Source organism: Ovis aries, chromosome 3, assembly GCF_016772045.2.
Source record: "Ovis aries strain OAR_USU_Benz2616 breed Rambouillet chromosome 3, ARS-UI_Ramb_v3.0, whole genome shotgun sequence".
NCBI lineage: Eukaryota > Metazoa > Chordata > Mammalia > Artiodactyla > Bovidae > Ovis > Ovis aries.
Window position 1 is genome coordinate 35783722 of NC_056056.1, and position 16070 is coordinate 35799791.

General features: G+C 42.3%; 1 protein-coding gene and 1 non-coding gene across 2 annotated transcripts in view; both read left to right on the forward strand.

The window, feature by feature from the left end:
• The first annotated feature begins 1649 nt into the window (after positions 1-1649).
• On the forward strand, positions 1650-1721 carry TRNAC-GCA (transfer RNA cysteine (anticodon GCA)). The gene has a single exon. It is a non-coding gene; the product is annotated as a tRNA-Cys (tRNA).
• A 4256-nt stretch (positions 1722-5977) lies between these two features.
• Positions 5978-16070, forward strand: part of WDR43 (WD repeat domain 43) — a 37649-nt gene continuing 27556 nt past the window's right edge. The window contains exons 1-2 of the mRNA XM_027965888.3: positions 5978-6228; positions 14956-15093. Of these exons, the coding sequence (XP_027821689.2) occupies positions 6004-6228; positions 14956-15093 (363 nt within the window). The 5' untranslated portion in view covers positions 5978-6003. The remainder of the gene's footprint in view (positions 6229-14955; positions 15094-16070) is intronic.

Consider the following 16070-nt stretch of genomic DNA (forward strand, 5'->3'; position numbering starts at 1 on the left):
TGCTTCCTAAGGCCCACTTGACTTCACATTCCAGGATGTCTGGCTCTAGGTGAGTGATCACACCATTGTGGTTATCTGGGTCATGAAGATCTTTTTTGTATAGTTCTTCTGTGTATTCTTGTCACCTCTTCTTAATATCTCCTGCTTCTGTTAGGTCCATACCATTTCTGTCCTTTATTGAGCCCACCTTGGCATGAACTATTCCCTTGGTATCTCTAGTCTTTCCCATTCTGTTGTTTTCCTCTATTTCTTTGCACTGATCACTGAGGAAGTCTTTATCTCTCCTTGCTATTCTTTGGAACTCTGCATTCAAAGGGGTGTATCTTTCCTTTTCTCCTTTGCTCTTCGCTTCTCTTCTTTTCACAGCTACTTGTAATGCTTCCTCAGACAACCATTTTGCCTCTGCATTTCTTTTTCTTGGGGATTGTCTTGATCACTGCCTCCTGTACAGTGTCATGAATCTCTGTACATAGTTCTCTAGGCACTCTGTCTATCAGATCTAATCCCTTGAATCTCTTTGTCACTTCCACTGTATGATCGTAAGGGATTTGATTTAGGTCATACCTGAATGGTCTAGTGGTTTTGCCTACTTTCTTCAATATAAGTCTGAATTTGACAATAAGGAGTTCATGATCTGAGCCACAGTCAGCTCCCAGTCTTGTTTTTGTTGATTGTGTAGAGCTTCTCTATCTTTGGCTGCAAAGAATATAATCAGTCTGATTTTAGGACTGACCATCTGGTGATGTCCACGTGTAGAGTCTTCTCTTATGTTGTTGGAAGATGGTGTTTGCTATGACCAGTGCATTCTCTTGGCAAAACTCTATTAACTTTTGCCCTGCTTCATTCTGTACTCCAAGGCCAAATCTGCCTGTTACTTCAGGTATTTCTTGACTTCCTACTTTTGCATTCCAGTCCCTTATAATGAAAAGGACATCTTTTTTGGGTGTTAGTTCTATAACTCTGTAGGTCTTCATAGAACCGTTCAACTTCAGCTTCTTCAGCATTACAGGTTGGGGCATAGACTTGGATAACTGTAATATTGAATGGTTTGCCTTGGAAATGGACAGAAATCATTCTGTCATTTTTGAGATTGCATCCAAGTACTGCATTTTGGACTTAAGGGATTCTTGCCCACAGTAGTAGATATAATGGTCATCTGAGTTAAATTCACCCATTCCGGTCCATTTTAGTTCGCTTAGTCCTAAAATGTCGGTGTTCACTCTTGTCATCTCGTGTTTGACCACTTCCAATTTACCTTGATTCACGGACCTAACATTCCAGGTTCCTATGCAAGATTGCTCTTTACAGCTTCGGACTTCACTTCCATCACCAGTCACATCCACAGCTAAGTGTTGTTTTTGCTTTGGCTCCATCTCTTCATTCTTTCTGGAGTTATTTCTCCACTGATCTCCTGTAGCATATTGGGGACCTACCAATTTGGGGAGTTCATCTTTCAGTGTCCTATCTTTTGCCTTTTCATACTGTTCATGGGGTTCTCAAGGCAAGAATACTGAAGTGGTTTGCCGTTCCCTTCTCCAGTGGACCCGTTTGTCAGGACTCTCCACCATGACCCGTTCATCTTGGGTGGCCCTACAAGGCATGGCTCACAGTTTCACTGAGTTAGACAAGGCTGTGGTCCATATGGGGCTTCCCTGGTGGCTCAGAGGTTAAAGCGTCTGCTTGCAATGCAGAAGACCTGGGTTCGATTCCCGGGTTGGGAAGATCCCCCAGAGAAGGAAATGGCAACCCACTCCAGTATTCCTGCCTGGAGTAGTTTTCTGCGATTGTGGTTTTCAACCTGTCTGCCCTCTGATGGAGAAGGATAAGAGGCTTATGGAAGCTTCCTGATGGGAGAGACTGACTGAGGGGGAAACTGGTTCTTATTCTGATGGGCGGGGCCATGCTGAGTAACTCTTTACCCCAATTTTTTGTTGATGGGCGGGGTTGTGTTCCCTCCCTATTATTAGACCTGAAGTCAAACTATGGTGGAGGTAATGGAGATAATGGCGACCTCCTTCAGAAGGTCCCATGCACGCACTGCTGCGCTCAGTGCCCCCAGCCCTGCAGCAGGCCACCACCAACCCACGCCTGCACCAGAGACTCCTGGACACACACAGGCAAGTCTGGGTCAGTCTCTTGTGGGATCATTGCTCCTTTCTCCTGGGTCCTGGTGCACACAAGGTTCTGTTTGCGCCTCCAAGAGTTTGTTTCCCCAGTCCTGTGTAAGTTCTGATGGCTCTATGGTGGGGTTAATGGCAGCCTCCTCCAAGAGGGTTTATGCCATACCCAGGTCTACTGCACCTAGAGCCCCTGCCCCTCAGCAGTCCACTGCTGACCAGTACCTCCTCAGGAGACACTCAAACACAGTTCTGTTTCAATCTCTGTGGGGCCTCTGGGTCCTGGTGCATACAAGGTATGTTTGAGCCCTCAGAGCATGTCTGTCAGGTATGGGATTTGATTCTAAACGTGATTTCGCCCCTACTACTGTCTTGCACTCATATCACTAGCAATGTAATGCTCAAAATTCTCTAAGCTAGGTTTCAACAGTATGTGAACTGAGAACTTCCAGATGTTTAAGCTGGATTTAGTAAAGGCAGAGGAACAACATCAAACTGCCAAATCCGTTGGATCATAGAAAAAGCAAGAGTTCCAGAAAAACATCTTACTTCTGCTTCATTGACTATGCTAAAGACTTTGACTCTGTGGATCACAACAAATTGTGGAAAATTCTTTAAGAGATGGGAATACCAGACAACCTTACTTGTCTCTTGAGAAATCTGTATGCAGGTCAAGAAGCAACAGTTAGAACCAAACATGGAATAACAGACTGGTTCCAAATTGGGAAAGGAGTACATCAAGGCTGTATGTTGTCACCTTGCTTATTTAACTTATATGCAGAGTACATCATGCAAAATGCTGAACTGGCCGCAGCACAAGCTGGAATCAAGATTGCCAGGAGAAATATCAATAATGTCAGATATGCAAATAACACCACCCTTATGGCAGAAAGGGAAGATGAACTAAAGAGCCTCTTGATGGAAGTGAAAGAGGAGAGTAAAAAAGCTGGCTTAAAACTCAGCATTCAGAAAAGTAAAATCATGGCATCCAGTCCCATCACTTCACGGCAAATAGATGGGGAAATAATGGAAACAGTGACAGACTTTCTTTTCTTGGGCTCCAAAATCACTGCAGATGGTGAATGCAGCCATGAAATTAAAAGACACTTACTCCTTGGAAGGAAAGCTATGCCAAAACTAGACAGCATATTAAAAAGCAGAGAGATTTCTTTACAGACAAGGGTCCATCTAGTCAAAGCTATGGTTTTTCCAGTAGTCATGTATGGATGTGAGAGTTAGACTATAAATAAAGCTGAGCACTGAAGAATTGATGCTTCTGAACTGTGGTGTTGAAGAAGACTCTTGAGAGTCCTTTGGACATCAAGGAGATTCAACAGTCCATCCTAAAGGAAATCAGTCCTGAATATTCATTGGAAGGACTGATGCTGAAGCTGAATCTCCTATACTTTGGTCACCTGATGTGAAGAACTGACATGTTGGAGAAGACTCTAATGCTAGGAGATTGAAGGCAGGAGGAGAAGGGGCCAACAGAGGATGAGATGGTTGGATGGCATCACCGACTTGATGGACATGAGTTTGAGCAAGCTCCAGGAGTTGATGGTGGACGGGGATGCCTAGTGTGCTGCATTCCTTTGGGTCGCCAACAGCTGGACATGACTGAGCAACTGAACTGAACTGAACTGACCATGGAACTAGGGCCCCAGCAGTAGAATTTTGGAATCCTAACCGCTTGCCTGCCAGGGAACTCCCCAGGCTTGTGGTTTTCCTAAGACTTTTATGAGGGAAAGAGGGAAGGGAGTTGAGGGTTGTAACAAGAAAATTTAGGATAAATTAAGAGGAAAGTGCAACCATCAGGGAGGAGAGATGAGGGCTGGTGAAAAGACTACAGGATGAATGAACTGATGGTCTGGTCGGGTAGAAGGACTGGCTGAATGCTGGGAGTTAGAGTGACTGAGCTGAAAAGATTGGAGTTGGTGGTGTAGACTGGTGTGTGGAAACTGCGATTATAAAAGAGGTGCATTTATTGCATGGCAAGGTCTGGGACATGATAGTGGGAGTGAGTGGCTGGTGTGGCATAGAGATCGTTGAAAGGGAGGAGGTCAAGGAATTGATATGCTTGGGTATCAGAGGGTCATCTGTATAAACCCTACATACTCATTGTGTCTGGTTGTCTATGCTCAAGCTCTTCCTCCATTGCCCAGCTCTACAAGTCAATTTCTTATCAGAAAGATGTAGATGTTGATAGTTTCTACATCCTAAGGACTAAATGAATTAATACACACAGAGCACCTAGAAGACTGCCTGATGTATAATTTATATATTCATGCAAAACAAGCTTTCATTTTCATTTACGACTAACAAATCTGTAACTCTAGCTCAGAACTGTCTTCATGAAGACTAGTGCAAGCTCTTTTATAACAATAATCCTAGAAAGAGCTATCTATACTTTTTTGTCCTTTCTCATCTCCCATTCCCCCCTCTATTTTCCACAATGAGTTATTTCCCTACCTCTGTACTAAAAATGCTTTTGAAAAGCCAACAGTGATCTTGATCTTGCCAAGTTCACTGATTCTCAGTATTCATCTTACAGCATTTGACATGGTTTTGATTATGTCATGCTTCTGAAAATCCTTATAAAAATTTTGGTTTCCAGGGTATCTCATTCTCCAGGGCTTTAATCACTGTTAACCCTTCTTAATCTCCTTCGCTGGGTTCTCTTTCTGTTCCTGACAGATTGTCACATTTTGGGGCTAAGCTTTTTTCTCTATTTATAGTTACGCTCTAGATGATCTGACCAGTCCTACAGTTTCAAATAGCATCTGAATACTAATGCATGCAAAATTTATGTCTGTGATTTCCTCATATATCTGACTCCCCTCTGAATAATTCTATTTGGATGTCTAATGGCCATCTCAGCCATAACTGTCCAAAACAGAAGTCTTGATTTCCACTCCATCCTGACCCGTTTCCCCGGTTCAGCCAATGGTATCACCATTCACTTACTCTCTCAGGCCTTAGAGTCATCCTTCCTTCACTCAAGTCTTTTCCTCCTCCTTCATAATCAATCCATTTAGCAAGTCTTGTTGGCTCCAACTTCAGGGTATATCTGAATCTGGACCAATTCTCACCACCACAACCCACCATCCTCCTTCTTTCTTGTCTCTTTGCTTTCATTCTTGCCCCTCTACTGTCTCCATGAAACATGCAGGAGGCCTTTTAAAATGTAGATCAGTTTATGTCATTCCAGATAATATAAAATGCAGATTTTACCATGACTCTCTCTACTTATAAAAGATTCAGAGTCTCCTATAGCCCTGAGGGCAGTGGGTTTCTTTTGTGTGTGTGTGTTTCCTGCTGATCAATAAACTGTGTGGCTGAATAGTACCTGACATTTCTTGAATCAGAACGCACAGATTTGGTGAAATGTTATGGAGACGTTAAAAACTGAACATTTGGTGCGGTAACATGGGGTAAATCTTGACCAAAGAAGGCTGAATAGACTCCCACCTTTACTTTAATACTATTATGACTGATTAAATTGTTAACGTGTGCAGGATTACAGATTGTAAGTGGATAAGGAAAAATGGAAAGGGTTGTCATAATCAAGTAATTATAACTGAACGCTTGTTTCAACCATCTCGTTCAATCATGTTATTTAAATTAAAACAAAAAACACCTTGTCTTTTTTTTTTTTTTAAGGCAGGAGTCCTGTCATTCTCCACTCACTCGTCTCCGGAACAAATTAGAACTGAGCCCACCGGGCCACCGTCCACGGGTAGGCGGTCCAACGCTCGCTTGGGTCTCGAAGAGATACTCCCTCTGCTCCCTGAACTCCCTCCGCCCTACTTCCTTCCTCCAGGCCCCGCCCCTCCCCGATGCGCCTGCGCACGAGCGAACACGTGGCTGCCGCGGAGCCAGAGCAGCAATGGCGGCGGGTGGTGGTGGTGTTGCGGACCCCCTTTCCCCCGCGGGGGTCCCTTGCGCTTTCTCCCCGCAGAGCCAGGCCTATTTCGCTTTAGCGTCTACCGACGGTCACCTGCGAGTGTGGGAGACAGCCAACAACCGGCTACACCAGGAGTACGTGCCTTCCGCGCACCTCAGCGGTACCTGCACCTGCCTGGCCTGGGCGCCAGCGAGGCTGCAGGCCAAGGTAAAGTGAGCAGAACGGCGCGGGGCGGGCACTCTCCCAAGCTCGGCCTTATTGCCCCCCGGCCCGGCGGCGCGCGGTCTGGCATCGCGCGTGGCCCTCGGAGGCCCGGGGCGAGGAGGCGACGAGCGCGGTGGCGGCGCAGGGTGGGCCCATGCCGCCACCCCCGTGCGCGGCCTGTCCAGAGGGCAGAGAGAACGGGCGCGGCCAGATCCGACGGTCAGTGGACTTGAGCCCTACCGGCGGGCTCCGTGCTGTCTGGGCCTCTCCGTCGCTGGGGCCGCCATGTTCGCCGAGGCCCCAGGCCCCCCAGGGGCGGCTTCCTGCTGCCCGGCCAGTTCTCTTGCTTGCGCTCTTCAGAGCTCTGGCTTTTGACAGAGCCCCGCTTTGGGGCTGTACTATTCTCCGACCCTTACCGAGCTCATCGACTTTACTTTGGGCAGTTAAAATGAACAAGTCTGTTTCCTTGCTTCCGGACACCCCCATCCACCCCCCCACCCCCCACCTTGGGTGCCGGCTCACCACGTGTTCTCTCCCACGTCTAGGATGTGAGACTCTTGAAAGTCCTAACTTTCCCAGCTTGGGTTCCATTCTAAGCCATTTGAACCTTCTTGCTTTTAAAATTTTAACGTCTGCACTGCTAGCCGTTGATACATTTCCTTTTCCCCAAGTCTAAAGTCTGCATTAGGACTTGGAGGTAAAGTGAAATTGTAGCTTAACGAACGTGAGTCCAAGTGAAGTTTCTCTTGGACGGGGCTACTGCTGAGTTAGGGAAAGCTTTTCACTTTTAGGAACCCATCTCAATTAAGATGCCACTCATTTTTGAGTCACTCGACTACGTCTGCACTAACTCAGACGCACGTGGGTACTGCGCCTATAAGGTAGCCAGCCCGAATCAGTGCAGTGTGATTTGAAAATGTCAGTATTGAGATGTGTGGGGTTTAGCTAACACTGTTTCAACCTTTAAAAGTCAGTGTTAAACACAAATGCACTAAAAAGAAAAAAAAAAAAAAAACTGTTTAGTACAGATCTTAACTCCCTCTGACTATTCCAGGAAACTTTCCTCTAACTTTTTAGGTTGAAAGTCTGGATACAACTAATTTGTTACACTTTGCATGAGTATGTTTAGATATTTTTCAGGTATTAAGCTAGGTTTTTATACTTTCTAGATGAAGTAACTCCGATTGGCTATTAAAGAAACCTTACCAGTGCACGAAACTAGGACTTAAAAAAATCACAGTTGTCATCAGGATTACAGCACTCAGCATATTTCTCCTTTTCAGATTTCTGTGTTTGTGTTTTTTAACAGTCTTGTAAAATGATAATAGTTCTGATGGTGATAGGAAATGTGGAGCAATGGTTAGATGCAAAGACCCAAACTGGACTCCTGGCTTTGAATCCAGGCTTGGTGTCATTGTATTTGTGCCTCTAGTTCTTCATTTGTAAAACAGGAGTAATAGTGCTCACCTCAAGAGTGGTTGTGAAGGTTAGTATTACTTAATGATGCCTAAAACGTCTAGAGTGGTTCCTGGTGTGTAAGTTCTGCAAGTATTAATTGTTGTTACTATCTCTTATTTGCATGGTTAGTCCTGCACAGTAGATTAACAACTTTTTGCTTTGTTCAGGAAGAACAACCAGGTTTTGGAAAATCAAACAACTTGAAAAACACCAAAAATAGAACCAGGACTAGAATACAGGTGTTTAGAGCTCAGCTCTTCGTTATGAGCCACAAATCGTTACTATTAGGCTGGCAGACATTTGTCACCCACTTGATGTTCTCTTGTCTTGCAGTTGTATGTCTGAGGAATAAAACTTTTACCTAGTCTTAAACTTCCTGTTAAAATCAGTTTGGGATCATTTACAGCACAATGATACAGTAGAAGAATGGGTTTGGTTTCATACTGATGAACCAAACTTCTTGTGTCACGTTGAGCAAGTCAGTTTCCTTTTGGAGGCCTCCTTGAAAAAGAGTTGGGCTACATTAAAAAAAGTTCTTATAGGCTTCAGTATCCTTTTACTTGTATGCTCTCACTTTAGCCAGCTGACTCTGAAATGCCCTAAAGTCACATTTTTAAAAACTTGAGTGTCAGAACTAAGAAAGTTTAACTGACCTCACCAAAGCCTTAATAACCATTGAAGGAGTTGTGGCTGTTAGAGTTGAGGGCATTGACTCCTGATCCACTGCTCTTACTTGAACCTTAGATCTTGAGTCACAGAATTGAGAACTGGGAGCAATGTAGAGACATCCAGTGTTCATCATCTTGGGATTGTATTCTCTTGGAGCATCAATTTGACATGAAAATTAGGGAGAGAAGTGATTTTCCTGTATTAAACTTGCATGTGTACTTTGTAAAATTTTAAAGTCAGGTGATTTTTAAAGATGGTGGTTGCTGCAAATCTTCATTTTCTACCTTTGCTCCTAGGTCCCTGGGTTACAATTCTTGCCACTTGAGTTCTAACATGTTTTCATAAACTTTTATTGTAGATTTATATTATTTTATATGAGTATTCTCTGGTTTAGTAATTGGCAGTTTGCCACTCAAGGACAAAATTTGGTGACATTACACTTATTAGTGAAGAAAAATGATTTGGTGCTGGGTTTCTTGGATGACAGGAGTTAAAGCAGTGGTTCATAAATTTTTAGAAAAATTAGACTGCTGCTTCTTGCTCTTGGTCACAGAATGATTATAATTCTTTGCCTCTATGTCACAGTAGTCTTTAGGAGTTTTTTGTATGTATTATGTAGCTAAGCAGTTTATTTCAGTGATGGAGCCTGGAGGAAGAGGACCGCAAATGATGATGAGGAACAAACATGCAAGGAGACAGGTTGATGGACTGGGTGAATGCTGTTTTTAGAGTCTCAGGTTTATGTGTTTAAGGCTGAGAAGTTGGATGATATGCCAGAGGCACACATTAAGTGGTTGAGCCACCTGCTATTTCATTGCTCCTTTAAGATCCAAACTTTTCAGTTTTTCGCAAGTCCTGAAGAAACAGTCTGGCTACCACAGTAGATGCATTTATGTTGCTTTGCTGTCACTGCAGTTAAAATGACCCTGCGTAGCTTAGTGCTTATTGAATGAAGCACGTGACATTTCAGGCTTTGGACGGGGCAGGCATAGTAGCATTAAGCATGTTTCTGGGAAAGACTTGAGCAACCCCAGTCCTAACTCTTAGAGAAGCAACACAATCTTCTTGTGTTACGGTATAATGCTCTGTCTTAAGGTATCTCCAGTGTTTAAACTTAAAGAGAGTAAGGTTTGCGTATTAGATCTTATTGGCAGAAATAAAAATTCCTCTGTGTTAAGATTTATTTTTGATGTACATATTGTATGTAATTACATGTAAAATGCACACATTTTATTCATTGTTATCCATGAAACTTTAGCGTTTGCCAGAGTAAGGGACAGCTAAAATAGGCCAAGAAATGATGGCATAGGAGAACAATTGCAGAATGAAACTTGAAACTTTGCCATGATTTTCAGTGACTAGAGGTCAGTATTTCTCAAAAATAGGTTTCAAACCATTAGTGGGTTGTGAAGTAGATTTAGTGGATTGTGATAGCATTACAGAAATGGCATAGACAATACAGAGTGTATTTTGCATAGTAAAGTTTAAGTTTTTTGGTGAAACTTGTTTCAGCTGTATACACACATGTTTTTATGAGCGTGTATGTGTGTAAACTCTTCTTACTCGGGGAACTCAGCCTAAAAAGTCAGTGCTTAATTGATCAAAATCAGACTTCTCATCACCTGGTTGTGCTTTTTCTGTCTTCACGTCTATACTATGCCTTGATTTTATGAATCACACACATGCAGATTCTCACTCAGCCTTCCGATTGCCTTCTAGATCAAACACTGCTTTCTTGAGACTGCTGTTGGCATTTATTGCTTGTCTCAGCCAGCCCTTCACATTGGCAAAGACTCTATAGTCTGAGTAATAGACCCAATCCTTTTGGTCTTCATTTCTGGTACCTTCTGGAGCTCAGATTTTCTTCTCTCTCTCTCTCTCTCTCTTTTTTTTTTTTTTTAATTTACCCTTTTGTGTGGCTTGTTGGATGTTAGTTCCCTAACCAGGGATTGAACTGGAGCCCAGCAGTGAACGTGCCAGAGTCCTCACCACTGAACCACCAGGAGATTCCCTAAAACTCAGATTTTCTGATCACAGATAGATGAACTAAATTTTTAGCCTACCTTTTCCATTACTTTATATATTTACACATGTCATTAACATGCACATGACATGAAACAAAGTAATATGACTAAGACATTAAAGAAGAAATAAAGACAGTTCAGATATACTGTGTCTGTAATGCAAAGCAGAGTATGACTTCAGTCTTAAGAGAAAGAAGAGGTTTTTGTGGAGAGAACGTGTTTGAGGTCGACCCTGAAGCATGGATTGTTTTTTTTTTTTTTTTTTTTTAACCAAATTGAAAATTGAGATGGGTAGGAAAAATTCTCTCCCAAAAGGAGGGACAAGCAGATGGGATAGTGTATTCGTGACTCTGTTGGCTCAGATGGTAAAGAAGCTGCCTGCAGTGCAGCTGATCCGGGTTAGATCCCTGGGTCAAGAAGATCCCCTGGAGAAGGGAATGGTAACCCACTCCAGTATTCTTGCCCAGAGAACTCCATGGACAGAGGAGCCTGACAGACTGCAGTCCATCCATGGGTTTGCAAAGAGTCGGACACAACTGAGCAACTAACACACATTCTTGACCAGGGAGTGTAATATAAGGATGGAATTGGAAATGAGACTAGAAAAGGTGGACTGGAGGCAAATTGTGGGTGCCTTTGAATGCCAAAAAGTTGTTTTTTTGATTTCTCTGGGGAGTCATTGAAATTTTTGATCACAGAAATAACAGGTTCTAATAGAAAATGCCAACAGAAGTCTGTCATAATCTATAATCATTAGTACCACTAAACTCTTGATTTCAGAAATATTTAGTAATGGGGTTAAAATATTCAGTTCAGTCACTCAGTCATGTCTGACTCTTTGTGACCCCATGAATCGCAGCACGCCAGGCCTCCCTGTCCATCACCAACACACGGAGTTCACCCAAACTCACATGCATCGAGTCAGTGATGCCATCCAGCCATTTCATCCTCTGTCGTCCCCTTCTCCTCCTGCCCCCAATCCCTCCCAGCATCAGGGTCTTTTCCAGTGAGTCGACTCTTCGCGTGAGGTGGCCAAAGTATTGGAGTTTCAGCCTCAGCATCAGTCCTTACAGTGAACACCCAGGACTGATCTCCTTTAGGATGGACTGGTTGGATCTCCTTGCAGTCCAAGGGACTCACAAGAGTCTTCTCCAGCACCGCAGTTCAAACGGATCAATTCTTCAGCGCTTAGCTTTCTTCACAGTCGAACTCTCACATCCATACATGACCACTGGAAAAACCATAGCCTTGACTAGATGGACCTTTGTTGGCAAAGTAATGTCTCTGCTTTTGAATATGCTATCTAGGTTGGTCATAACTTTCCTTCCAAGGAGTAAGCATCTTTTAATTTCATGGCTGCAATCACCATCTGCAGTGATTTTTGGAACCCCCAAAAATAAAGTCTGACACTGTTTCCACTGTTTCCTCATCTATTTCCCATGAAGTGATGGGACCAGATGCCATGATCTTTGTTTTCTGAATGTTGAGCTTTAAGCCAACTTTTTCACTCTCCTCTTTCACTTTCATCATGAGGCTTTTTAGTTCCTCTTCACTTTCTGCCATAAGGGTGGTATCATCTGCATATCTGAGGTTATTGATTTCTCAGCAATCTTGATTCCAGCTTGTGCTTCCTCCAGCCCAGCATTTCTTATGATGTACTCTGCATGTAAGTTAAATAAGCAGGGTGACAGTGTACAGCCTTGACGTACTCCTTTTCCTATTTGGAACCAGTCTGTTGTTCCATGTCCAGTTCTAACTGTTGCTTCCTGACCTGCATACAGGTTTCTCAAGAGGCAGGTCAGGTGGTCTGGTATTCCCATCTCTCTCAGAATTTTCCACAGTTTATTGTGATCCACACAAAGGCTTTCGCATAGTCAGTAAAGCAGAAATAGATGTTTTCTGGAACTCTCTTGCTTTTTTGATGATCCAGAGGATGTTGGCAATTTGATCTCTGGTTCCTCTGCCTTTTCTAAAACCAGCTTGAACATCTGGAAGTTCACGGTTCACATATTGCTTAAGCCTGGCTTGGAGAATTTTGAGCATTACTTTACTACCGTGTGAGATAAGTGCAATTGTGCGGTAGTTTGAGCATTCTTTGACATTGCCTTTCTTTGGGATTGGAATGAAAAGTGACCTTTTCCAGTCCTGTGGCCACTGCTGAATTTTTCAAATGTGCTGGCATATTGAGTGCAGCACTTACCATAGCATCATCTTTCAGGATTTGAAACAGCTCAACTGCAATTCCATCACCTCCACTAGCTTTGTTCGTAGTAATGCTTTCTAAGGCCCATTTGACTTCACATTCCAGGATGTCTGGCTCTAGGTGAGTGATCACACCATCGTTAAAATATTAGGTTTCACTAAAATGCACATTGGTTATATAAACTTATCTGGTTGCATGTGTTACTTGTTTGGACATATGCATCCTACTGAATGAGAAGTTAGTTTTAAAAAAGATCACTCGCTTGGAGAAAATGTATGTGAGTTGTTAGTTGTTTGAGGTTAACTAATTGGATTATTATTTAGGTTTAGACCAATGATCCTCAAAATTGGGCATATTTTCTATAATATTCCTACCACTAGCCTCTGCTTGCTTCTCCCCAAAATAGAGATTTTGCTGATAGGGAAATGAGGGCTTTGAATATATTAATGTTTAATTTCTAAAATTTCTTTGTGCTTAAAAAAATAATTCCATTTATCTTTGGCTGTGCTGGGCCTTTGTTACTGCTCAGGCTTTTCTCTGGTTGTGGTACGTGGGCTTCTCATTGGGGTGACTTCTCTTGTTGTGGAGCACAGGCTGTAGGGCATGTGGGCTTCAGTAGTTGGGGCTCGAGGGCTCCAGAGCACAGGCTCAGTACTTGTGGCACACAGGCTTTAGTTGTGCTATGGCATGTGAGATCTTCCTGGGCCAGGGATTGAACCCATGTCTCCTGCATTGGTAGGCAGATTCTTTCCCACTGAGCCACCAGGGAAGCCCTCTTTGTGCTTTTTAATGCAGATGCGTATCTACAGAAAAACATACACATATTTGGATCAGCCCATGTCCCACACGTTAGAAACCTCAGTGTAGGTAATTTTAATTTGATTTGGGGAAAACCAAGAATAGAAGAGATACTTCCTAGAATCTTTCAGAGAAGAGTTTTCTGATGAGGTAGTATTAGGTTGGTACACTTTCCCCTGCTTCCCTTGCCTGAATTTGGTGTCTGTGTTCATAACCTTATGCAGAAGCCACATTTGCCCTCTGCGATCATTCAGAGGTGGCTTTAGAAATTCATGTAACTGAAGGTGGAACCTGGGGCACTTTGTGATTAAGTTCAATGTTCAATCAAATGAAATGTTACTGATGAGACCATCAGACTTAGACTTTGACTTTAATTGTAACTTTTCTTTTGGGTTTATTAATGTAAATACATTTCTCAAGACTTGTAAAATATGCATTACTTTTTCCATATTTAAAGGTATCTTTTTTGTTGTTAAATCTTACAGTTTTTTGTTGACTTAGTATGTCCAATGAATCAAATTCTTCAAATGTAATTAAGAGGGAAAAAAGAAAATGCCTTATGAATCTGCTCCTTGATAGTCTGTGCACTGGTAACATCAGTTTTCATTGGTGGTTTTTTGGGTTGGGCAGACTTTTATGTATTGTGAACTGGTTTTTATGTGCTATAGAGCAAAGATCTTGCAGTGTTGAGAAGAAAAAGTTCTCTTTTTTATGGTATTCGTCTCTTTTACATGAAAAGAATGGATTTCTCAATTTCTTTATGTTAAAACATAGGCTAATGAGCTTTAATTTTAAAAAAAATTCTAAATATATGGAAGAAAAGTTGCAAAATTATAATTATTATTCAGCATTATAAACTCTAAGGTAGTACTCTGAAGTTGTACTCACTGGTTGTCTTCTTGATGGATAGATAGAAGCTGTTAGTTTCATTTTTGAAGTAAGTCTAAGAAGGCTTGGACCATTTGACACTAATCACGAACACAGCGTGGAACTTTCAGATTGACCCTTAATCAGTCACTGGAGCAACTTCTCTGGTGTGTGCTTTGCGCTCCTCTGAGAGTTCAACTATTTTTTGACTCAAATTGAAGTAATTGTATGTTTATAAATATAAAAACATTTGAATCCCATTTCCTGAAAATGAAGCCACAAGGCAAGGAAAGATTTTGTGGGTAAAGGGGAAAGTATTGGCTGCTTGTATATGGATCTGTAATGTCTTTGCTTTGGAGTAGAGACTTCACTTGGACTTGTTGGGAATGGCTGGTTTCTGAGAAGTGGAAAACAGGCTGCTTGGAACCCTTAGAACCCTGCCGAGAGCATTCTAAATTCTCCTGTTTGCCTTCCTTTCAGAGAGGTAGGAGACAGGGACAGGTATTAGAAGTTCTTCCTGTGGAGTGATTATATTCTAAGTAGTGAGAAAGAAATCATCTGAGAGCAAATCCCATCTCCACTTTAAAAAAACATTGCTTAGAAGCAGGCACATTTCATTTGTGGGCTTGAGGGCATTTGCATTTATGCATTAATGATGGTTCAGTGTTTGAAATAATAAAATAAAAAATTGTCTTTTTTCTCCCCCCCCAGGAAGGTCCACAGAGGAAAAAAAGGAAATCAGAAGCTATAGGAACAAGTAACCAGGCCGACTTGTTGGCTCTTGGTACAGCAGTTGGTAGTATTTTATTATACAGCACAGTAAAAGGAGAATTACACAGTAAATTGATAGTAAGTACATATCTGTATGTGTATGTTTTATATAAAAGAGAGATGTTGGGAAGCTGATTATGAAAAACAAAACAGTTCAGGATATGTTATAGGATCTGTAGTATAGGGGCGTTTTCCTCCCCCTTCCATATTTAAAATTTTGAACAGTAATATTTGATAATTGCTGTGATAGGTAACCTCGTCTTTATTATAGGTCAGAATATGAAGAGTGTGAAGAACTGTTGCGTGGGCTTAAAATAAGAAAGGATAGGGAGAATTCTGAGTATCACAGACAGTAGCTGAAAGGAGCACAGCACCTCCAGGGCTCTGAAACAAGGGAAGCTGTGAGATTTTTGCTGAAACTCAGATCTCTGAGAAGCAGATGTTGCTCTCTGTGCTGATGATGTCTGTCGAGGGAGATTGGCCCTATGGACTTGAGGTCCAGACTTCTGGGAGGGGGGAGTGGGCACAGGCTGGCTGCTGGTATCTTTGAAAGGAGCTGATGAGACTGGTTCTCCAAGTGTTGAAAAAGCTGAATCTTAAGTTCAGCTGCTGCTGAAAGGATTGCTCCTGCTGTGTTGAAGAAACGTCAGGGTGATGCAAACTGGGAGACAGGAAGGAAACAGGTCCCTTGGTCTGGAGCCCACTAATGATCCCACTGGCAAAGCAGAAATGGGGTTTGCAGAGCCCCAGCCCAGCATCCAGAGCAGAGACATGTGGGCTTGGTACTGCAAGGCAGTAACTTAATTGGCACGATTTGTTTCAGACAGTTATCTGTTAGAGTATGTTTTTGATGTTCACTTAATTCTTATCTGTATAGGAGTGCTTTCTGTATTTATAAATGAAAGACTTTTCTCTTTTAAGTAACATCTATCCATAGGTAATTTGAAATACCTGAAGTTAGGGAAAAGAATTATATCGAAATTAAAATTAATTTATTTTAATTGGAAGCTAATTATTTACAGTATAGTAGTGGTTTTTCCATACATTGACGTGAA